This window comes from Oryctolagus cuniculus, chromosome 1 (assembly GCF_051225735.1).
Source record: "Oryctolagus cuniculus isolate XC-2025 breed Fujian yellow rabbit chromosome 1, ASM5122573v1, whole genome shotgun sequence".
NCBI lineage: Eukaryota > Metazoa > Chordata > Mammalia > Lagomorpha > Leporidae > Oryctolagus > Oryctolagus cuniculus.
In genome coordinates this window covers 29,473,958-29,498,150 of record NC_142867.1, presented here as the reverse complement: position 1 = coordinate 29,498,150, position 24,193 = coordinate 29,473,958, and the positions used below count along the sequence as shown (strand labels likewise).

At 42.8% G+C, this 24,193-nt stretch overlaps 1 protein-coding gene across 2 annotated transcripts; it reads left to right on the top strand.

The window, feature by feature from the left end:
• The first annotated feature begins 9,634 nt into the window (after positions 1–9,634).
• On the top strand, positions 9,635–23,000 carry RAG1 (recombination activating 1). Of its 2 annotated transcripts, XM_008268573.5 has the most exons (2): positions 9,635–9,790; positions 16,489–23,000. In XM_008268573.5, the coding sequence occupies exon 2, from the start codon at positions 16,503–16,505 to the stop codon at positions 19,629–19,631; it is 3,129 nt and encodes a 1,042-aa protein (XP_008266795.3). In that variant the 5' UTR covers positions 9,635–9,790; positions 16,489–16,502; the 3' UTR covers positions 19,632–23,000.
• Positions 23,001–24,193: the final 1,193 nt, after the last annotated feature.

Below are 24,193 nucleotides of genomic sequence, written 5' to 3'. Positions count from 1 at the left end.
AGTGAGTTCTTGGCTTCTGGTTTGGGCCTGGCCCATCTCTTGTGTTGTGGGCATTTAGATAGTGACTCAGAGGATAGAAGATCTGTCCCTATGCCTACATTTCAGATAAAAGTGGAACTGAAAAAAGAGCTTCTTAAATCATAGGGAGGAGAATTATTAACACAGACTGACAAGAGGAAGGTAGTGTGACCATTGAGACACAGATTGGAGTGATGTGGTCATTCTGATGGAATGCAAGACGTATAATTCTAGAGGCTGAAGAAAGTAAGGAAATAATTCTGCTCTGGAACCTTCCAAAATTCAAAAGATCCCAGTGGATTCTAGGAGTTTCCCCCCATGGGGCCGGCACTGTGGCATAGTGGGTAAAGCTGCTGCCTGCAGTGCTGGCATCCCATATAGTCACTGGTTTGAGTCCTGACTGCTCCACTTTCAGTCCAGCTCTCTGCTACGGCCTGGGAAATCAGTGGAAGATGGTCCAAGTCCTTGGGCCCTTACACCTGCATGGGAGACCTGAAAGAAGCAACTGGCTCCTGACTTTGGATCAGCCCTGCTCTGTCCATTGCAGCCATCTGGGGAGGGAACCAGCGAATGGAAGACCTCTTTCTCTCTCTCTCTCTCTTTCTCTCTCTCTCTCTCTATTTCTGACACTGCCTCTCTGTAACTCTGCCCTTAAAATAATCTTAAATAAAAAGAGTTTCTCCCCAGTCCAGTTCCCTTTTCTGAATGTAACCAGTGATACTAGATTCTTAGGTATCTTTCCAAGGATATTTGATGCACATACAAGCAAAATATGTATTTATGTATTCTCCCTCTGTTTTCATAGATGGTATTCTTTACCTACTTTTTGCTTACTAACAAAAACTCTTGAAGACTGTTCCATATAAGTAATTTCCTTTTTCTTTTTTAAATTTAGTATTTAAAAAATTTGAGAGGTGGGGATTGAGAGAGAGAGCAAGCAAGAGGGCAAGAGAGAACTCTCAACTTCTTGCTTTTCCACCAAATACTTGCAACAACCAGAGAGGGCAAAGCCAGCAGCCAGGAACTCAATCCAGATCTCTTCACATGGGTGGCAGAAATCTAATCCTCTCACCCATCACCACCTCTGAGTGTCTGCTTTGTGGGAAGCAGGATTCAGGATCCAAAGCCCAGAGTCAAACCCTGGTACTCCAATTTGGTTTGTGGGCATCCTAACCAGTGTCTTAATCACTAGCCCAAAAGTCCACCCTGTCTTATTCTTCTTTAGGGTTGCATTATATTCCATCGAAAAGATGAATTATAATTTATTTATCTAATGATGACTTTTATTGTTCTCTATATTTTGTCATTATAAATATATAAAAGGGGCTTCAGTGAATAATCTTGTACAATTGTAATTTGTATTAAAATCTATTTGAATATACTTGGGATAAATTAGCAGATGTAGATTTTCTAAATCCAATGGTGAATGCATGGACTGAATTCGGTCTTCCCAAAGTCCATATGTTGAAGCCTTAAACCTCCACTGTGACTGCATTTTGAGAGAGAGTCTTTGAAGAGGTGATTAAGTTTAAATAAGGTCGTCAGTGAAGGCCTTCTACTAATAGAAGTGGTGTCCTTATAAGAAGAGGAAGAATCAGAAGGAGAGCAGGTGCATAGAGAAAAGACCACATGAGTACACAGTGAGAAGGTGGCCAGCTGGCTGCAAGCCAGGGAGAGTGGTCTCACCAAAATCCAACCTGCTGACATCTTGATCTTGAACTTCCAGCTTCCAGAACTGTAAGAAAATCAACTCTGTTGTTTACGTCACCCAGTCTGTGGTGTTTTGTTATGACATCCCTAGAAAACTAATACATCACACATGTAGTTTTGACAATTACTGCAAATTGCTGTCCATACAAGTCAAATAACTTTTCACTTTTCCCAGCCCCTGTTCTGATTATTTGGTTATTTTCAACTATTTATGTTAAGCAGTGCTACAAGGAGCATTACAGACTTTTCAAACAATTATTTTTGCTTTCTAGTTAATAGTGGTACATCTGTTCAAAGACAGATACTTGCTTTAATTAAATACTCAAATTTGATCCATCTTAAGGAAAAAAAAACCACAACAAACTTGTTTAGAGCATCAGGGGTGGCTCTAAAGTTCCACACATGCTATGGATTGAACAAAACTTTTCCTTCTGCTATTGCCTCAAATTCCCAAGAAATGATCATTTCTTCTTCTTTTTTTTGACAGGCAGAGTGGACAGTGAGAGAGAGAGACAGAGAGAAAGGTCTTCCTTTGCTGTTGGTTCACCCTCCAATGGCCGCTGCGGCTGGCGCACTGCGGCCGGCGCACCGTGCTGATCTGATGGCAGGAGCCAGGTACTTCTCCTGGTCTCCCATGGGGTGCAGGGCCCAAGCACTTGGGCCATCCTCCACTGCACTCCCTGGCCACAGCAGAGAGCTGGCCTGGAAGAGGGGCAACCGGGACAGAATCCGGCGCCCCGACTGGGACTAGAACCCTGTGTGCCGGCGCCGCAAGGCGGAGGATTAGCCTAAGGAGCCGTGGCACTGGCCAGATCATTTCTTTTTAATATTTTTTTTTGACAGGCAGAGTTAGACAGTGAGAGAGAGAGACAGAGAGAAAGGTTTCCTTCCGAAGAAACAATCATTTCTAAGGAAGATTCACAATGATGGAAGAACAGAGCTTGGCAATGACTAACCATAACTAAGGGATAGAAATTCAACCTAGCTTTAGCAGAAAATGGAATTTGTTGGCTTTTAGAACTGAAAAGTCTGTGATGTTGGAATTTACTTCAGATATAGCTGGGTGTCACAAGTTTTGCCCTATCATCTCTCTCCTCCTTTTGTCCAGCTGAACTTCACTCTCTTGCAGATTTTAGTCATGAGATAGCCCAGTGCTGTTGTGTAGCTCTAGGTTTATGAGATCCATTAGAGAACAGCCTGGAGAGGAGGTAAGTTCTCTTTCTCTCCGTTGTTCCTTCAAATCCCCCTGAAGTACTCTGCCTACTTGGGTAATGAGGACAACGCTGGACTCATCACCATGTCTAAGGGACTGGGGAACTTTGATTGGCTAGCCTTGGTTCAGTGAGGGGTATAGGGCTAGGGAACTGGCAGCAAGGTCAGATTTATTATGAAAAGATGTTGTCAGGTGACAAAAGTATTGGACAGATGGACTAGTAACTGATATCAATCGTGTGGTTGAAACTGTAGTCAGAATGCTGCTTAATGAGAATGTAACCAAAAAAAGGATTTAGTGGGATGATTAAAAAATGTAATGAGTTCAGACAGTGATGTACCCACTTCAGTGACAGGAAAGTAGCAGTTGTGGGGTCAATAACTCCCTTTCTTTGGTGCATGTATGTGTATATCAGAAGGCTTTTCAGACTCCAATTTTCTATTCCATTAATAACTACTTTAGTTTGAAAGGTTTACACAACAAAGTAGCATAAGATAGATTAAACAAGAAAAAATTATTTCCTCACAATTCTAGAAGCTCTGGCCATTGCAGCCATCTGGGGAGTGAGTCAGCAGATAGAAGACCTCTCTCTCTCTCTGCTTCTTCTTCTCTGTAACTCTGCCTTTCAAATAAAAATAAATAAATAAATCCTTTATCAGTTTCATATTTTGTAACTATTTTCTCCTATTTTGTTGGTTGCCTCCTAACTTTGCTGAGTGTTTCTTTTGCAGCGCAGAAGCTTCTCAGCTTGATGTCATCCCATTTGTCTTTTTTGGCTTTGATTGCCTGTGCTTCTGGCATCTTTTCCAAGAAGTCTTTTACTATGCCAGTGTGTTTCAGAGTTTCCCCAATATTCTACCCTAATAATTTGATAGTATCAAGTCATAGATTTAGATCCTTAAGGCAGGTGTCTTGCTTCATACTTCTGCATGTAGAGATCCAATTTTCCCAGCACCATTTGTTGAAGAGACTGTCCTTTTTCCAGGGATTGATTTTAGTTCTTTTGTCAAAGATTAGTTGGTTGTAGATGTGTGGATTGATTTCTGGAGTTTATATTCTGTTCTGTTAACTCATAGCCTGCAAGTAATTTTATAAAATATTTTAAATATTTTTTGCATGAAATAATGTTTCACGGTATGGAATTTTCCATGTATGGTATTATGTCATTGATCAAAATATATTGAATTTGGAGCATTTTGGATTGCTGTTTTTATATTAGTGATGCTTAACTTGTACTACTGGAAATCAAGATACATATTTTTCTCATTCCTATAATGACAATGGCTTGCAGATGGCAACCTTCTCACTATATCATCAACTGGCATTTCACCTGTACATGTATACCCTTGGTGCTTTATCTGCATTTGGAGGTGTATTATTTGAATGGGAAGAATATCCCAGAAAAATTTTATAATAAGATAATCATTTAAATTATATAAACTATTTTTTGAAAAACTTGTTAAAGTGATCATTTTTGCACAAAATAACCAAAAGTTGATCTTACCTTTCTGTTTCTCTTAAGCATCACTCCTCATAAGTTGATAGAGAATATAGTTTTCAATTCAATTTTATTAAAAACTTAGCAATTGTTCTCATTTGATAGAAAATAAATATCATAATAAGTATCAATAGAAACATTTTAATTAAATTCAGTTAAAGCTCTATTTTTCAAAACATTACTCTTTTCCTACCAAAACATCATTATGAAACTTTGAGAGCAGGAATCTGTAGAGCTTGGGGCACTTGCCCAGTATGGTGTTTTATCAAAACATCTATTGTTGTCTACAATTAGGCTCAGGTCTTTACAATCACTCTAGTCCTGAGAAAGCTCATCCCCCTAGCCTGAAGACTAGCTCAGAGAAATTTAGGTCAAGTTCATTCCACATGACATTGAAATTCTTTCATGGAAACGACACAGCTAAATATGGCAAGAGGCAAAGAAATGCCTTTCTATTGTTGGGTTTGAAATGGGACAGATATCTCTAAATCAGCAGATTTGTTCAATAGAGTCTTATTTCCTGGCTATCACTTGTTAATTCCCCCAAATTCCCTCATGAAGACATCTTTCTTTCATCTTAATTTGAAGAATAATGCTAGGCATTTATTATATATATTCTGGATCCATTCAACAATGAGCTGGAGTTCCATGTTGGACCCTTAACTTTGGTGGAAGATAGAGTTAACTGGCAGGCTGGGTGTTCCTGGGAAAATTACTTTGACTTTATAGTGGGAGAGAGAATCTGTCATCTGTTGGTTTATTCCACAAATGCTCACAACAGCCAGAGCTGCACCAGGCTGAAGCCAGGAGCTGGGAACTCCATCTGGTCTCCCAACTGGGTGGCAGGGGTTGAAGTACTTGAGCCACCACTGCAAGGGGCACATTAGCAAGAAGCTGTAATGAGAATGGAGCCAGGACTTGGACCCAGGCATTCCAATATGGAGATGCTAGCTTCCCAAGTGGTGACTTAACTGCTGCATGAAACACCCAAGCCAAGTTTGACTGTTTAAGCTTTTGGCACTGCTTCCTAATTTACAGGAATTTGGATGAGGAAAATTCCTACAGAGATAGTCAATGGATAGAGACAGGGATAAGAGAAGAAAAAAAGAGAAAAGAAGCAAACTCATGATTCCTTCTCAAATAGTTCACGGATTGACTTAACTTCTTGAAAATTTTTCTAATAGTTTCTTGTGATCCTTTAAGGATGTAGATTTTTGCCCACATGGTGGCAGTAGTTGTTTAGAAAACAGCTCAACTAATCTCAGCAAGGTGTCTGCGGTACTCTAGAATGCGTGGGGAATGAGCAATTAATAATGCATTAGCAAATTTACTAATAATGATAATTCACATTGAATTAATTAGAGAGCAATTTTAAAACTTGGAATGTGTGGGGAGGCGGAGAAACAGGCACCTGAACTTACTGTCTCTTCACAGCCGGAGCCGTATGACAGGTTTGCATGGTTACCCAAGGGTCTCATCTGGCAATGACCTGTTAAGATTCTGCTCTGTTGCCAACTTGAGTTTCATTTGGGCTAAGAGAAGCAAGATGGCATAGGGGCTGGGAGAGGGGAGGGTGTTCCCTTTTTAGTGTAGTGGCAGGAACCTTGTCCTGGGACCCAGGAGACCATGCTTAAAGTGACTTTCTGCTACCAGTTCCCTCCTGTGACATTGAACAGGACATTTTACCTTTCAGGGGCTGTTTCCTGCCTGTAAGATGTATTCATTGGGCCAGATAACCTCCAAGTTCCTAATTCTGGCTTTGGATTTGGTGATGTTGGAAGACAAGAGTTTTGCTAGTTGGAGATCTCCAGATACATGGTTATGTATATAATCACAATGCCAGTAAACAGCATCTGCTGGATTATGATAAGAGCACAAAACACTGTGTTCATACTTAGGCTTAGGCTGCAGGAATAGCTTTTGATTGACATCACAACTAGAGCGCATTGCTTTCTGGGAAGAAACTGAATTTGAAAAGGTCTCTGAGAAGTAAGTGAGACAACCTGCTAAGCAGGGTCTAGGGCTTGGAGTGGGGGAGGGGTCAGGCAGCAGGGACACATGTGTGTGAAGAAGCCCAGCTGGTGAAGGGCCATGGGCTCTTCCAGGACGAACCACAGCTAATCACTCAGCTGGGAAGTCTGTGCCCACGCCTGGAACCTGGCATTGAATCATTGAGGCTCCAGTTTGTTCTTTTTTTTTTATTTTTTTTATTTATTTTTTTATTTTTTGAGAGGCAGAGTGGACAGTGAGAGAGAGAGAGACAGAGAGAAAGGTCTTCCTTTGCTGTTGGTTCACCCTCCAATGGCTGCCGCGGCCGGCGCGCTGATCCGATGGCAGGAGCCAGGTGCTTCTCCTGGTCTCCCATGGGGTGCAGGGCCCAAGCACTTGGGCCATCCTCCACTGCACTCCCGGGCCACAGCAGAGAGCTGGCCTGGAAGAGGGGCAACCGGGACAGAATCCGGCGCCCCAACCGGGACTAGAAGCTGGTGTGCCGGCGCCGCAAGGCGGAGGATTAGCCTAGTGAGCCGCGGCGTCGGCTTCCAGTTTGTTCTTTTCATTCTTTGCCTTCTTTAAATTTGGTCACCTGTCAGCAGTGTTCTATTTTTAATTTGCAAATCTTGTAGTTGCTTTTCCTGTTTATAAAAGTATTATACAGCTGATGTAAAATTAAGCAGTACATAGTCCTATGGTAAATATGGTAAACAGAGAGAGGAAGAGAAAGGGAGAGAGAGAGAGATCCTCTTGTCAGCTCTGAGCTTTGTACTCCTGTTCGCCAAGAGCCAAATACATATTCTTTGATGTGTCTATGGATTTTTGACCAGGTATCTTCCCCAAGAAAAATAGAGAAGGTTTTCACTGATGAACTTCTGAGCACAGAGAAGTCTTGCAACTTTGGTTTAGGACTGATGCATGACCAACTGACCCTGGTGTTATGGGCGAAGCAGTGGTGGTGAAAAGATGACCTCAGTTCTTTGTCTTTCATGGCAGAATTTCCAAGTGGACAAGCAAAGAGAAAAACAAAATGTCTTTAAAAGCAAGATTTCGTTAAGTCAGAGACCTCTAGCCAGAGTGACCTGGGAAGGGGATTGCAAGAGAGGCAAAACCTGAAGGAGCTGTTAGTAATGGGGCTTTAAAGCACAATTTTGGAAAGAGGAAAAAAAAAACCCTCCCATCAGTACAGGACGGGGACAAACCCTTCAAAAGACCTGATCTGCAATCTTTTTACCCTGTCTGGCTTGCTCATGATAAAACAAAAGAGCCATCAGAAGGGTGGGATACCTAATTTGTTTTACCTTAAACTGGGAGCTCAGAAAGGTGGAGTCACCACTCCCTTGCTAGTCCCTTGATAAGACTGAAAGGTCCTAAGGAGTGGGGCAGGTGCTTTGACCTTGCTGAAGATAACTTCTGGGGAAAGAAAACATTTTGTGCCCTAAATTTCCACTGGAACCATACTGACTGCCTATTAACCCATCTGACCCCTCACACTGGCCTTGGATTTTCAATGCTAAACCCAGGGAAGTCCAGAGCTAACCAGGTTCATTGCTGCTGTTAGTTTTGCTCAGTTTGGAAGTGGACCTGGAATACTGATGCCTGATCCTTGCAAGCCAGGACTTTGTTCTAGCTCTTGAGATGCTGCTGCTTTCTTTCTTCCCTCAAGGTGAAGCAAGGGCGTCTGACTCTTTCTTTCCTTTCTGTGAGTCCAGGGAGATGCACGGTTTTGAAGACTTGGAAGAGGGATAAAAAGGGCCCTTCATCTGCGTAAGGCATGCTGTGATGCCTCTCTGCCTGACTCCATGGTGGAAGATCATCAGGGTCATAGTGTCTGCTTCTTAGTGGCCCTAAACATGAAGATAGCATGAACACCCTCTTTAGGAAGTGTTCAGTCTTCGCTTGCCAGTCTCACAACGCCTCCTCAAATAAGAACCTCAGGTGGACACTCCCTTCCCTCAGGCACAAACACTGTGATGCTCTCCCAGCCTCCTCTCCCTTCCGATATTACCCCAATTGTTCTGGCCCTTTCTTAGCTTATTAGGAACATGACTGCTGTGCGGTTGGACAGGCCCATGTACAGAACAGCAGGGATATAAAAGAAGCGTCTAACGAGGGCAGCACAGCACAGGGAAACCCTTGCACCTGTTCCATGGCAGTTTCTGCTGAGGATCCAGTGAGCAAGCTAATCCATCATATAGTAGCTGATCATACAGGTCCTTTGAGGATAAAGTTGGTCTAAGAATTATAAAAGGGACTTGAAACGGAGACACTGCTGGGTGCACTGAAATTTATTCTTGAGTAATCCTCAGACTACTGTTAATGAAGTGGCTTTCATTCTTCTCCTTTAACAGGAGTAATAGTGGAGTAATTAGGAACATGGGCTTTGGAATCCCACTCTACCTTTACTATTTAGTGTCTGGGTGACCATGAACAACTTAAATTAGTCCATTGCTCTAAACTTCTGTTGCTTCTGTCTAGAGATATTAATAGCAAATGCATATAATTCTTGGGAGAATTAGGTAATCTGTCATGTATTTAAAAACCTGGCCCACTGCTCTCAATAATGGGAGCTGATATGATTGATCTTAGGTTGTAGATGAGGAGATAAAGGCACATAAAGTCTAGGTCATGTTCCAAAGGCTGAAATCGAAATTCAAATCCAGGTCTGTTGACTCCAACACTGTAGGAATTTTTAAACAGTGAGCTTTCAGTGAGCACCCACCTTCCCAAGAGCTGAGCAGGTAGAAGTGTCCTGGGACTGCCAGAATACCATTTCAAATCCATAGTAAAAAACTTATCATAGTAAAAAACTTATACTGTTATATTTGATAAGCCTCTACTAAACATTAGGTACCTTTCCAAACATTTTTCTGTAATTCTCCCTGTATAGCCTCATGGACTCTTTCAAGGATTTAGTAAGAATATTTCTATTTTGCAGATGTGAAAACCGAGGTGCAGAGCTGCAGAAGCCTGGCAGAAGCCAGAACTTCTTTTGCAAGCCCTTTTCCAACCTAAGCATTCTTGGGGAGTGAGTGAGCCAGCAGCCAGGACTTCAGCATATACCAGTGCATTGTTGTACACTCAGATCCCCCAGCAAAGCTTCCTGAAGAGCCAGATGTCGGCTGGAGCTGAGGGCTCCTGGCCTGTGATTGGCTGCCATCCTCTGTGGTTAGCCCTCCATGGTGGGGGAGGCTGGGAGGGACAGTGCACACTGATAAATAACACAGCAGTCTGCTCTGAGGGACAAGAGAGCCAGGAGGGAGAAGAGATCACACTTTGCTTTCTCTCTGGTGTGCAGCAATATCAACCAAATTGCAGACATTGCAACAACACTGTGGCCAGGCAGCCTGCTGAGCAAGGTAACTCTTGTACTTTTCATGCCTTGAGCCAAAATATTTATTACATTTTTATGTTTCTAATCAGACATACTTGGGCTTTTTCCCTTGCAGGTGATGAGGGGGAGAAAGTTAGGGAAGCTGACATCAATTTGGCTTTTCTTTCTTTCTTTTTTTTTTAAGATTTATTTATTTATTTGAAAGTCAGAGTTACGCAGAAAGAGAAGGAAAAGCATTGGGCGGGGCGGGGTTGGGGGGGGGTCCTCACATGTGCTGGTTCACTCCCCAGATGGCCGCAACAGCTGGAGCTGCGCCAATCCGAAGCCAGGAGCCAGGAGCCTCCTCCGGGTCTCTCACACAGGTTTAGCAGCCCCAGGACTTGGGTCATCTTCCACTGCTTTCCCAGGCCATTGCAGAGAGCTGGATTGGAAGTGGAGCAGCTGGGACTCGAACCAGTGCCCACATTAGATGCTGGCACTGCAGGAGGCAGCCTTACCCTCTGCACCACAGTGCCGGCCCCAATTTGGTTTTTCTTCCTAGTGTATGAAAATTAAAAAAGGAGTAAGAGATAAAGATCTGAGACATCAAAGATTCATAGAAAAGATGCAAAATTTCTGAATTGCCGTTAGTGAATTCTGTTGGCAGAGGAAGGGTGTAAGCAAATCTGCAAAAGGCAAGTTGTGAGACTCTTGGAAAGAAATTCCACTAGTCCTGTCAAGAAAGGTAATTGAGAGGAAACAAATTCTAGGATAGAAAGAAATGCATAGTTTCCCTGGTACTGCCAAATATCACCAGGCGTTTCCTGAACTTGTTGGACTAAATGGGAGACCAGTGTTTCTTCGAATGTGTCCTGTGGGGTACTCATATCAGGATCACTGGGATGCTTGTTTAAAAATATACTTTCTGGACTCCATCCTGGACAAACTATCAATCTCTCTGGTACCTGATGATCTGCATTTCTTTTCTTTTTCTTTCTTTCTTTCTTTTTTTTTTTTTTGACAGGCAGAGTGGACAGTGAGAGAGAGAGAGAGAGAAAGGTGTTCCTTTTGCTGTTGGTTCACCCTCCAATGGCCGCCGCTGCCGGCGCGCTGCGGCCAGCGCACTGCGCTGATCCAATGGCAGGAGCCAGGTACTTATCCTGGTCTCCCATGGGGTGCAGGGCCCAAGAACTTGGGCCGTCCTCCACTGCACTCCCTGGCCGCAGCAGAGAGCTGGCCTGGAAGAGGGGCAACCAGGACAGAATCCGGCGCCCCGACTGGGACTAGAACCCGGTGTGCCGGTGCCGTAAGGCGGAGGATTAGCCTGTTGAGCCACGGCGCCGGCTGATCTGCATTTCTTAATGAAATGATCTCCCTAGTGATTCTGATTCATGTTAATTTTAAGAATTCCCACAGTAAAGGCCCTAGTTTGAAGTTCTGTTCTTGAGCCAGGCTTCCAGAGCAGGGGTTGTGGCAGTACATTTCTCTTGATGACACAGTTAAAGCAAGAAGTTGTCTGGAGGAAGGATGAGAATCTTAGGGTCATTGGTCTGAGACTTATAGGAAGGCTTTGGATGGTGTCAGCCTTTTAATGGCAAATAGTAGACAATGTATCTGTGGGGTGAATGAATGAATGAATGAGAAGGATAGGTGCGACAGTAAGCATCCCCTTTCTACATGTTTACCAGAAGAGAAAGATAAACTAAGGATGGCAGTCAGACTTGAGACACAGTGGGGACACTTGGGACCAAATCAATGATGTCAAGAGGGGAGATGGTGGGTTGAGTACTAGAAGGTGTGTGTGTTCAGGGGGTGGCTAGAATGGGAATGGGGCTGGTGCTGCTACAGTGGCCCATCCTTCTGAAGTAACAAATGGGCACACTCAACACCAATGTCAGCTTCTGCCTCATCCAAAGCGCTGCAGACAGATTGTTAGAAAGAACCGGTACCCTGTGGAGGGTGGGACCCCTGTGGCACTGATGGCAGTTTGGAGATGGCAGTGTCTGATGGGTTGAGGGCTTACCCAGCATGAGCCCCTCAGCCTTTCAGATTCTGAGGTTGATCTACTGCTGAGACATTTGTCACAGGAGAGGAGAGCAAACATTTGCCAGGTTTCTCAGTGTCAAAAAATGACTACACGATAACTCTCTCAAAATCTTAACTTCATGCTGTGTACAGGTCCATGTCCGAGTTCCTTTTCTATGTGTTTACCAGAAAACAAAGAACATTCAAAGATGCTAATCAGATTTAAGAGTTAGTCAGGTCTCGAATTTTTGTACTAGAAATTTAGAAAAAATGTGGAAGAGCAACTATGGGCATATATAAACCCAGTGTTTAAAATGGTTTTCTATGAAGTGAATTGGTCAAAAATTTCACGTTTGCTGCAAAAAATTCAAAGGACACAAAAATGAGTGAATTTTTTTAAAAATGAAAGAGACCCCTTACCAGTGTCAATTCTATTTTCTGGAGATAAAGTGCTTTTAAGGTCTTGGTGCAGATCCCTCCAGATCCAAGCATACGTCCATGCACACAGGATAGGGGTATACGTGCACACAGGGTCTACTCTGCTTGCTGTTCTACTCTCTGCTTTTTCATGTGGACATCTTTACATATCATCGATGCATTACAAATCACAGCTAGATATCAATGTCAATAGAAAAATTTAATTGTCTGTGTTATTTCCATTGTCTGTTGGCTTATTTTATAATGCCTTTTTTGGTAATTAGATTGTTTCCTATTTGTCCAAAGTAACAAACAATCTTTTAAACAAATCTCTTTCTCTATATTCATATAAATATCACTGTACACCAGTGGGAATGTTTTTACAAAATAACCATGGAATGGTTTTCTAAAAGGAGATTTATTGCACCAAAGATAATGTATTTAAACTTTTAAAAAGATGTTGCTAAATTGTCCACTAGACATTTTATACCAATTTATATTCTGTGCCTTCTTTCATGCTGAGTGATATCAGTAGTTTTAATCTTTACTAATCAGATAGATAAAAAATATGCCACTAGATCTGGTTCTTAAAAGTCATATCTTCTTTGAAAAGTAATGGGTATTTATTTTGAAGAGTGAACACCACAGGTAATGATAAAAAAATCTAAACTTATATACCTCCAACGACAACACCCTTGGCATCTTGGTGCATATTCCCTTTAAAAACAAGAATAACGCATTCCTTCCATGTCTTTCTTGTTTACAGTTTGGATAAACATTTAGCAGCTGAGTTGAGAAAGAATATAATGAACCCATTTGACTTGAATGTCAATAGCTGATAATTGCTTGGTGATGACACTTTCTCATGGCAATATTTCAATGTATTTTGGCAAAATATTTCAGGCCACTGAACATCAGAGGAGGAATGTGTAAGGAGGGGAGTTAGTTCTAGCTGTCTTGTCAACATGCCCTATGGTTTACTTACTCAATGTGAATATTTATATTTTAGTTGGTGAGCTCCGGAGATAGTCATACACTTAAAAAAAAAAAGATTTTATTTATTTATTTGAGAAGTAGAATTACAGGCAGTGAGAGGGAGAGACAGAAAGGTTTTCCTTCCGTTGGTTCACTCCCCAAATGGCCACAATGGTAGGAGCTGCACCGATCCAAAGCCAGGAGCCAAGAGCTTCTTCCTGGTCTCCCTTGTGGGTGCAAGGTCCAAAGGACTTGGGCCATCTTCTACTGCTTTCCCAGGCCATAGTAGAAAGCGGGACTGGAAGAGGAACAGCTGGGACTCGAACCGGTGCTCATATGGGATGCTGGTGCTGCAGGCGGAGGGTTAACTTACTGCACCATGGCACCGGCCCCCTCTTTCTTTCTTCTTCTTCTTTTTTTTAAATCAAGAACTACTCAAAATTTTATCTTGGAATGCCAAGGAATAAGTGCATTAGAAAAAGGCTGGGAAGTGAAACAGTTAAGTAATTAAAAGTCATTTGGGGTTGAGTTCAAGGCTTAGGGCAGAAAAGACAGGGAAAGTCCTAGCACCAGCCTGAGTAGAGAATTAAGGAACATAATCAAGTTGCAAGCATCTCTGATGGTTTTGTTGGGCTGCAGTTGAAATAAGTTTTGAGGGGGCCGGTGCCGTGGCTCACTTGGTTAATCCTCCACCTGCGGCGCCGGCATCCCATATGGGCACCGGGTTCTAGTCCTGGTTGGGGTGCTGGATTCTGTCCAGGCAGCTCCTCTTCCAGGCCAGCTCTCTGCTGTGGCCCAGGAGTGCAGTGGAGGATGGCCCAAGTGCTTGGGCCCTGCACCCGCATGGGAAACCAGGATAAGTACCTGGCTCCTGGCTTCGGATCGGCGCAGCGCCGGCTGTGGCGGCCATTTGGGGGGTGAACCAACGGAAGGAAGACCTTTCTCTCTGTCTCTCTCTGTCTCTCTCTGTCTCTCTCTGTCTCTCTCTCTCTCTCTCTCACACACACACACACACACTATCTATAACTCTACCAGTCAAGTAAGTTAAAAAAAAAAAAAAAAAAAGAAATAGTTTTGAAACTACTGAGACCTTTGAAATGGTTTGGAATTGTGTAACTCTCTCTCTCTCTCTTTTTTTTTTTTTTAAAGATTTTATTTATTTATGTATTTGAAAGAGTTACAGAGCGGTAGAGGCAGAGAGAGTCTTCCATTCACTGGTTCACTCTCCAATTGGCCACAATGGCCAGAGCTGTGCCAATCTGAAACCAGGAGCCAGGAGCTTCTTCTGGGTCTTTCCAGTGAAGGGGCCCAAGCACTTGGACTGTCTTCCACTGCTCTGCCAGGCCATAGCAGAGAGCTGGATCAGAAGTGGAGCAGCCAGGACTAGAACCGGCACCCATATGGGATGCCGGCACTGCAGGTGGCAGCTTTACCTGCCATGCCACAGCACTGGCCCCTTAACTCTTGTACAGTCCTGCTCATGGAATAATGTGAAGCATTTGTCTTTTAACAAAGACTTGGAAATTTGCTTTTCATTTTTATAAAAAATAAACACCCCCCCCCCAAACCATCAGTCTAATGAATAATGCATGCAAGATAGAACAAACTTCACTTGTTTACAGGGACAACCTAAAAAGAAATTTTGCTGATGGTGGTCAGTATTGCTGCCACCACCTTCCTCTTTGCTGCCTCCACTGCCCCAATCCCACCAGTGGTCAGAATGTGTTCATCTGGATATTTTTCTCCATGACTGAAAAAAAATCATCAATTTGGTTAATTAATTGAGAGAATAATATATGCTGCATGATATAATTGGAGATTCCAAATAGGTATCCCAGGCAAAATTGACAGATATAGATAGGCTGATAAGTTTAAAATACAGCTGCTATTTTCCCAATTATATGTACTAAAGGAGTTTTGGCAAGATTAGACTAATTGGGTCCAGTGAGTATCAGATTGCATTGTCAGACTTTTTTCTACATCACTACTGATGCCCACATTACAACCCAGATCAGTAGGGTTCCCCGGCATTTGCAGTTTGTTGTTGTTTTTTTTTTTTTTTTTTTTTTTTTTTTTTTTACCAGAAGAAAGGTGCTCCTCTCACCTCTTCTTATTACAAATGCTCTCAGTTAATGACTCTTGACCAGCAGGGACTCTCAGGATGGCATGTGTGAGTTCTAACTGCAACCACTTGAATTTTTCATCTTAAAAGTCCTTCAGAGTCTTGGCCCAGGCATGCTGTGGTTTGTTGCAGGTTTAGAGCTCAGTACTTTTTGCTTCTCATGTAGACACAGCCTTATAATTTACAGCAGCATTCACTAATTAGAATTGTAAGCATAATTACTATCCATGATACTTATTATTAGTTTGCATCCAGAAAGCTCAAAATTCACTTTATCCTTTCTAGTAAAGAGTAATTAGTTTCCTTGAGTTTGTAGCTCTATCATTCTTTTATGCTCCATTCGGAAGAAAGAAACAACCAAGCTCCCAGAAGTCTTACTTTAAAAAGCTAGAAATATAGTGCCCATGGCGCAGGCGCTGTGGCACAGTGGGTTAATGCCCTGGCCTGAAGTGCTGGCATCCCATATGGGCGCCGGTTCGAGACCCGGCTGCTCCACTTCCTGTCCAGCTCTCTGCTGTGGCCTGGGAAAGCAGTAGAAGGTGGCCCAAGTCCTTGGGACCCTGCACCTGCGTGGGAGATCGGGAAGAAGCTCCTGGCTCCTGGTTTCGGATCGTCACAGCTCCGGCCGTTGCGGCCGTCTGGGGAGTGAACCATCGGGTGGAAGACCTCTCTCTCTGCCTCTGCCTCTGCCTCTCCTCTCTCTGTGTAACTCTGACTTTCAAATAAATAAATAAATAAATCTTTAAAAAAAAAAATATAGTGTCCAGCTAGTGCTATAAGGCTAATACAGTATGGAAAAGCCTGCTTTCTTTTGGTTTCTGTAGCCAGTTTATCATTGCCTTTGCTCAGTATACTAGGAGACTTAGGGACACAAAGATGAATCACTGGAAGGTTCTGTCTTCCAAAGAGGTTTGTGAAGAGAGTAAGACTTCACATACATTCTTCAATATCTATCTGTGTATATATAAACCTACAGAATACCTGTATATGTGATATAAGTGATCATAAGCACTGTCAGAATAGGGAATGCCTCTGTTCTCCGTTCTATGATCAGTATGTAATGTAGTATATTTAAATAGGAGATTTAATAAGTACACCTTGGAAAGAATTTATTAATGAATACTTGAATGCATTGATTTTTATCCAAGATACATCCATGGGATACTGAAATTTTTCCTAACCTTACTTGTTTCCCTTGTACCCAGGTAATTCAGCCATCATGGCTGTGTCTTTGCCACCAACCCTGGGACTCAGCTCTGCCCCAGATGAAATTCAGCATCCACATATTAAATTTTCAGAATGGAAATTTAAGCTATTCAGGGTGCGATCTTTTGAAAAGACCACTGAAGAAAATCAAAAGGAGAAGAATTCCTCTGAGGGGAAGCCCTCCCTTGAGCAATCTCCAGCAGTCCTCGACAAAGCTAGTGGTCAGAAGCCAGAAGTGGCTCCACCAGCATTCAAGGTCCACCCTAAGTTTTCAAAGAAATTCCATGATGATGGGAAAGCGAGAGACAAAGCAATCCACCAAGCCAACCTTCGACATCTTTGCCGCATCTGTGGGAATTCTTTAAAAACTGATGAACACAACAGGAGATACCCTGTCCATGGGCCTGTGGACAGTAAAACCCAAGGCCTTTTACGAAAAAAAGAGAAGAAAGCCACTTCCTGGCCAGACCTCATTGCCAAGGTTTTCCGGATTGATGTGAAGACAGATGTTGACTCGATCCACCCCACTGAGTTCTGCCATAACTGCTGGCGTATCATGCACAGGAAGTTTAGCGGTGCTCCATGTGAGGTTTACTTCCCAAGGAATGCGACCATGGAGTGGCACCCCCATGCACCATCCTGTGACATCTGTTACACTGCCCGTCGGGGTCTCAAGAGGAGGAATCATCAGCCAAATGTGCAGCTTAGCAAAAAACTCAAAACTGTGCTTGACCAAGCGAGACAAGCCCGTCAGCGCAAGAGGAGGGTTCAGGCAAGGATCACCAGCAAGGAGGTCATGAAGAAGATTGCCAACTGCAGTAAGATACATCTTAGTACCAAGCTCCTTGCAGTGGACTTCCCGGCGCACTTTGTGAAATCTATCTCCTGCCAGATTTGTGAGCACATTCTGGCTGATCCTGTGGAGACCAGCTGTAAGCATGTGTTTTGTAGGATCTGCATTCTGAGGTGCCTCAAAGTCATGGGCAGCTATTGCCCTTCTTGTCAATATCCATGCTTCCCTACTGACCTGGAGAGTCCAGTGAAATCCTTTCTGTGTATCTTGAACTCCTTGATAGTGAAATGTTCAGCACCAGAGTGCAATGAGGAGGTCAGCTTGGAAAAATACAATCACCACGTTTCAAGTCACAAAGAATCAAGAGATACTTTTGTGCATATTAATAAAGGGGGCCGGCCCCGTCAACATCTCCTATCGCTGACCCGGAGAGCTCAGAAGCACCGGCTGAGGGAGCTGAAGTTACAAGTCAAGGCTTTTGCTGACAAAGAAGAAGGTGGAGATGTGAAGTCTGTGTGCCTGACCTTGTTCCTTCTGGCCCTGCGGGCAAGGAATGAGCACAGACAAGCTGATGAGCTGGAGGCCATCATGCAGGGTCGGGGATCTGGCCTGCAGCCAGCTGTTTGCTTGGCCATCCGTGTCAACACCTTCCTCAGCTGCAGTCAGTACCACAAGATGTACAGGACTGTGAAAGCCATCACAGGGAGGCAGATTTTTCAGCCCTTGCATGCCCTTCGGAATGCTGAGAAAGTCCTTCTGCCAGGCTACCACCCCTTTGAGTGGCAGCCGCCTCTGAAGAATGTGTCTTCCAGCACTGATGTTGGCATTATCGATGGACTGTCAGGACTCTCCTCCTCTGTGGACGACTACCCGGTGGACACTATTGCAAAGAGGTTCCGCTATGATTCAGCATTGGTGTCAGCTTTGATGGACATGGAAGAAGACATCTTGGAAGGCATGAGGTCCCAAGACCTTGAGGACTACTTGAATGGCCCATTCACCGTGGTGGTGAAAGAGTCTTGTGATGGAATGGGAGACGTGAGTGAGAAGCATGGGAGTGGGCCAGCAGTTCCAGAGAAGGCAGTTCGTTTTTCATTCACAGTCATGAAAATCACCATAGCACACGGCTCACAGAATGTGAAAGTGTTTGAGGAAGCCAAACCTAACTCTGAACTGTGCTGCAAGCCGTTGTGCCTTATGTTGGCAGATGAGTCTGACCATGAGACCCTGACTGCCATCCTGAGCCCTCTGATTGCTGAGCGGGAGGCCATGAAGAGCAGTGAATTGATGCTTGAGATGGGAGGCATTCTCAGGACTTTCAAGTTCATCTTTAGGGGCACTGGATATGATGAAAAACTTGTCCGGGAAGTGGAAGGCCTTGAGGCTTCTGGCTCAGTCTATATTTGTACTCTTTGTGATGCCACCCGCTTGGAAGCCTCTCAAAATCTTGTCTTCCACTCCATAACCAGAAGCCATGCTGAGAATCTGGAACGCTATGAGGTCTGGCGTTCCAACCCCTACCACGAGTCTGTGGAAGAACTGAGGGATCGGGTGAAAGGGGTCTCAGCCAAGCCTTTCATTGAGACAGTCCCTTCCATCGATGCACTCCACTGTGACATTGGCAATGCAGCTGAGTTCTACAAGATTTTCCAGCTAGAGATAGGGGAGGTGTATAAGAATCCCAGTGCTTCCAAGGAGGAAAGGAAAAGATGGCAGGCCACACTGGACAAGCATCTTAGGAAGAAGATGAACCTGAAACCAATCATGAGGATGAATGGCAACTTTGCCAGGAAGCTCATGACCATCGAGACCGTGGAGGCAGTTTGTGAGTTAATTCCTTCCAAGGAGAGGCACGAAGCTCTCCGGGAGCTGATGGAACTATACCTGAAGATGAAACCCGTATGGCGCTCATCATGTCCAGCTAAAGAGTGCCCAGAATCCCTCTGCCAGTACAGTTTCAATTCACAGCGTTTCGCTGAGCTTCTCTCTACCAAGTTCAAGTATAGATATGAGGGCAAAATCACCAATTATTTTCACAAAACCCTGGCGCATGTGCCTGAAATTATTGAGCGGGATGGCTCTATTGGGGCCTGGGCAAGTGAGGGAAATGAGTCAGGCAACAAACTGTTCCGGCGCTTCCGGAAAATGAATGCCAGGCAGTCCAAGTGCTATGAAATGGAAGACGTACTGAAACACCATTGGCTGTACACCTCCAAATACCTCCAGAAGTTTATGAATGCTCACAATGCAGTTAAAAACTCTGGGTTTACCATGAACTCACAAGTGAGCTTAGAAGACCCATTGGGCATAGAGGACTCTCTGGAGAGCCAATATTCAATGGAATTTTAAGGAGGGTTCAACCACTTATGAGTTGGTTTTTACAATTTTCTTTCGGGTTACATTGAGACCTTCTCCTAGCACCCTTCACTACTGTGTGAGGGGCTTTGCCACCCAAGAGGTGGTAGGTTGGAGAGAGAGGTCAAGATGCTGAAACCATGCCAGGAATGGTTAATGATGAGCTGGTTGCTTGGGCTGTTTAGTGAGTTCAGAAAAGCAAAAGGAGATATCAGTTATTTGAAAGCTCACTAACTCAGAGCAGGAGTAGCTGCAGGGGACCAGAGATGAACAAAGATATGTGTGCATGCATGACTGAGTGACATGAAAATCAAAGTCAAGGTTGTCAAACAGCCAGTGAAGCCAGGAAAGGAATTTGTCTTGTGATTTTCATTTTCTTTGCTTGACTTATACATTCTGTATTGTGATATTGTATGTATTTTTATTCCATTTTTGTAGGACTCTTTTTTTTATAAATTTGACATATGCTGGCTTATTCTACAAGACTTAAAAGAGCTTTTTATGATTTTTCTAATAATATCTTACATTTGTATGGCACGAAAACTTTTGCAAGGTGCTCTCAACATATTTTCTCATTTGGTACATTTGTGTAGAAAAATATCCTACACCAAGAAAATTTTTGGAAAAATCAGTCCTTTTCAAAGTTTAAATGATATCTCTGTTGTGACCTTCAGGGTGTAAAAGGACTTTTCTCTCACGGATTTTTTCAATAATGAAGTTAGAAGAATATACTGGTTAGCCACAGCTAGCTAATAAATCTTCTGATAATACTTGTCATGTTTACTTAGTTATTGATAGTAAAATATGATTTTTTTATGTTTACTTTTTAATTTCAAGTAATTTAGAATCTCCAGATTCTTTCCCATACAATCTCAAGGCCACAGAGACTTTTTAAAAATCTGAAATTCTTTTTATAAAATCTGAATTTGTTCACTGCTTATAAACAAATTTAAGAGACTTTCTCTATGTGGAACCTGGGCTGATTTTACTAAACTCAGGTTTCATAGAGTCCTCTCCCTGCAGTGTGTTGTTCTTCCAATTAGGTTGTTTATTTTTTAGCATATTCAGATTTTTGTAGACTTTATTTTATACTGTTTTCTTGCTAAGTTTTGATAGAAACTGCCCAAGGTACAGAGGAAGAGATGACATTTGTACAGTGGTGGTGCTAATTTTTTTGTTTTTTTTGCTTGTTTTGGAGTGTTTTACACTCAATTTAGCCTTTTTTTGCCTCACTATGACTCTGTGGTGTAAGCATTGTTATTATCCCCATTTGAGGAAGAGGTAAAAGATTTTCCCAAAGTCACAGGGATAATAAAAACCTGATTTGGAATTTGAACCATGGCTTTTGGTCTCTAAATTCCATGTTCTTTCTACCACAAAAGCTAATCACTATCTTTGTCTATATGGTTGCATCAGAATTAGTTTAGGATCCGTAATTAGTAACTCCATTCGTAATCTTGGGATTACATTTTTGGGGGGCAGGAGAGGGGTAAGTTTTGAAGTCGTGTGTATGCTGTGGGCCATTGATAGAAGAAAGTAAAGTTAAAGCTGTAAGCAGCCCCCCTAAACTCCTGGTGGCCCCAGTTATTTGGAAACTATTCTCTCTATGTTTAGGAATTTGGGATATGACAGTTGCTGGCACTTTAGAGCAGGCATGGGATTTTATATGCCAGTGAGTCATAATGATATGTTAGTGTTAATTAGTTTTTTTCTTGCTTTGATTTTATTGGCCATAATTGCCACTCTTCATACACAGTATATCAAAGAGCTTTGTAATTTAGTTGTCAAATGCGCATCAGTGACATTATCCTAAGTGTTATGCATTTGGTGCTTTTGCAAGAATTGAACTCAGTAGTTTCCTTTTAAAAATACAGCAATTTCCTTTGCTTTTTATATGCAGAATATCAAAGGCATTTACGATTTAGTCATCTATATATATATTTGAATATCACTTTTTCTTGAAAAAAATCTTAATTTTGCATTTTGAAAAATTAATGGGCTTTTAAGCCACTCCTTCCCTTCATCTCACTTAATCTTTACAGCACGTCTGTGCTCTGCACTAATAAACAGCTTAATTCATATAATCACCCCACTCCTTGAAGTATGCTAGTACTGGTTTGTAGATTCCTCCCTGCCTCCGCCTAGCTCCTTTCCACTTTGTTACTTGATTGGTGGCACTGTACATACTTTCCAGTATTAAATCCCCCTTTTCTAGCATTGTGGGAACTATTTTGAATGCATGGGCCTAAAAGCATGATTTATGGCACAACCTTCCCAATAATCCCTTAATCAGATCACATTCTGACAAATCCCAGGAACATCTGGCCTCAGGAATTTCAATATGTAGAAATGCTGCCTGTGGTTGCTTTCAGCCCTCATTGTTGAGATTGCAATAGCCTAGACCCTGGTTCTATGCTCAAGCTTTATTTTTAACAATGCCCATTGCAAATGCAGCCTAACACCCCAGGGAAATTCACCGCACTGAACAGAGCATTTTTTTTTTGAAGTATGGACTGGGACTTTAGGAGCGCAATGCATTTTTCTCTCGTGAAACCTGATTCTACAAGTTTTCCTGCCAAACCACTGAGGTGCGCTGCAGGGACCAGTGATAATGGCTGATGAAAATTGATGAATGGTTGGTGCGAGGTCAGAAAGCTCCCTGGGATTAATAAACATGCACTGAGAAGTCAGAGCAGGAGGAAAGATGTCTTTTCCTTCCAGGTGAACTGGAATTTAGTTTTGCTTCAATTTGTTTTCAGAAAATATAGATGGAGATAAAGATTTTTTTTTTTTTTTTGCTTGCGAATATGAGTCTCGCATTACATCAAACAGAATTCAAATTCCACACAGCTAGGAGGCAGGATTTGCAAGCCTCAGTGGTGGGTGGGAGAATAAGCCATCATTTGGATACAAGAGGTGTTTGACTGCAGATATGTTTGTGTCTTCAGTTAAGGTATGACAAGAAGTCTGTTTGCTTAATGCTAAGGATTTTAAGTAATGGAGGATACTTTATACACATTTTACTTTTATCTCTTTAAAGCAATCTACATAAATATACCTCAGAATTCATTTTTGATGAGATGTTGCTGTTTGTGGCATTGCACTTCACTTTATTTTCTTACCGAAAAATCTTTATATTTTGTTTCAATGGCTTCCAAGAGCCTTTATTTTTTTTTCTGTTTCAGGGAAAGTTCAGGTACCAGGATGCAATGAATTTATCTGATGCTCAGAGGACCTGTATTTCCATGTCAAACATTTTCAAATTGCAATAATTATCATATTTTAATATTTACACTCATTAATATTATCATTATTGTTAACTTTATGTTTAAGTATTTGAAATAAAAGCTTAAGAACTGAAAATAGTGGGTGTTGTGATTTATATTGTTATACTGTCATTTATCAATAATAGCGAGTGTAGTCCTTGAAAACAAGCATCTGTTTCCTTGCACAATAAATGCGGTGATATTTGGAATAAAGGGCAATAGAATAGGGACATAGAGTATAATTTATCCTAGTTTAGGATGAGACAACTTGTTCCCCTTGGAATAGTAAATGGTAAACCTTTTAATCTGTTTTTTAAAACTCCCTTGTGAATCTGGTGACAATATGGGCCTGTTTTCTAGAAAATTCACACCATTGTATACTTCAGACTGCGGTCAGAATTGTTGACTTGTCCAGGACCACTTAGATAATGGCACATCTGGCTAGAGCCCAGATTCTTTTGTCCAGTGTTTTTAGTAAAAAAAAAAAAAAAATAATAACTACCATTTACTAAGCATGTGTGTGGGGAGCAATCCGGACTAGACTAAGTTACTCGAATTAAGACTTATTCTATGCATCTGCTCTCCCACAATATGGCGCTGGGAGAGAAGTAAACAGCTTCCGCACAGCTGCCTCCAGTTCAACCAATTAACTGTAGGACTTGCTCCTGATTGGAGAGCAGCGTACTCGGCGTGTGGGCAGCCGAGTTGGGATTGGCGGAGGAGGACTATAAAGGAGGAGAGAGACGGCATGCACCGGGAACATCTATGGGGAACATCTAAGGGAACCCGTGCAGCCCCCGAGAAAGCCGGCCGGCGGTGTGCCGCTCCCCTGCGGAAGTGGGGAATGTGGCTAGGGGGAACTGCCCTTCCACGGAGGTGGAAGGGATAGTAGCCAACCCGGGAAGAACCAGCAGCAAACCCGGGGAGGGCCGAGCAGACGAAAGAACAGCGCAGGGTCCTGTGTCGTTCCTCCACGAAGAGGGGGAGCGACATAATGGTGCCGTGACTCGGATATGAAGCCTAGGCAGGGTTTAGTGTCGTTCCTCCACGAAGAGGGGGAGCGACAATGTGTGTGTGGGTGTGGCAAGGTTTTATATGTACTTTCTCATTTAATCCCTCTGGAGTGGGTACTTCCATTTTCCCCAATGTCACTCACGAGCTCATGGAAGCCTCTCTCAATGAGAAAACGATAGATCCACATCTTCACATGTTTCCTTCCAGTCACCTTTGTGTTACTCCTTCACCTCCTCACCATCCACACATTTTCTAGTATCTCAGCCCCTCTTTGCT

Excerpts from the sequence above, each read along its gene's own strand:
- RAG1 (XM_008268573.5), top strand. The coding sequence starts at position 16,503 with ATGGCTGTGTCTTTGCCACCAACCCTGGGACTCAGCTCTGCCCCAGAT.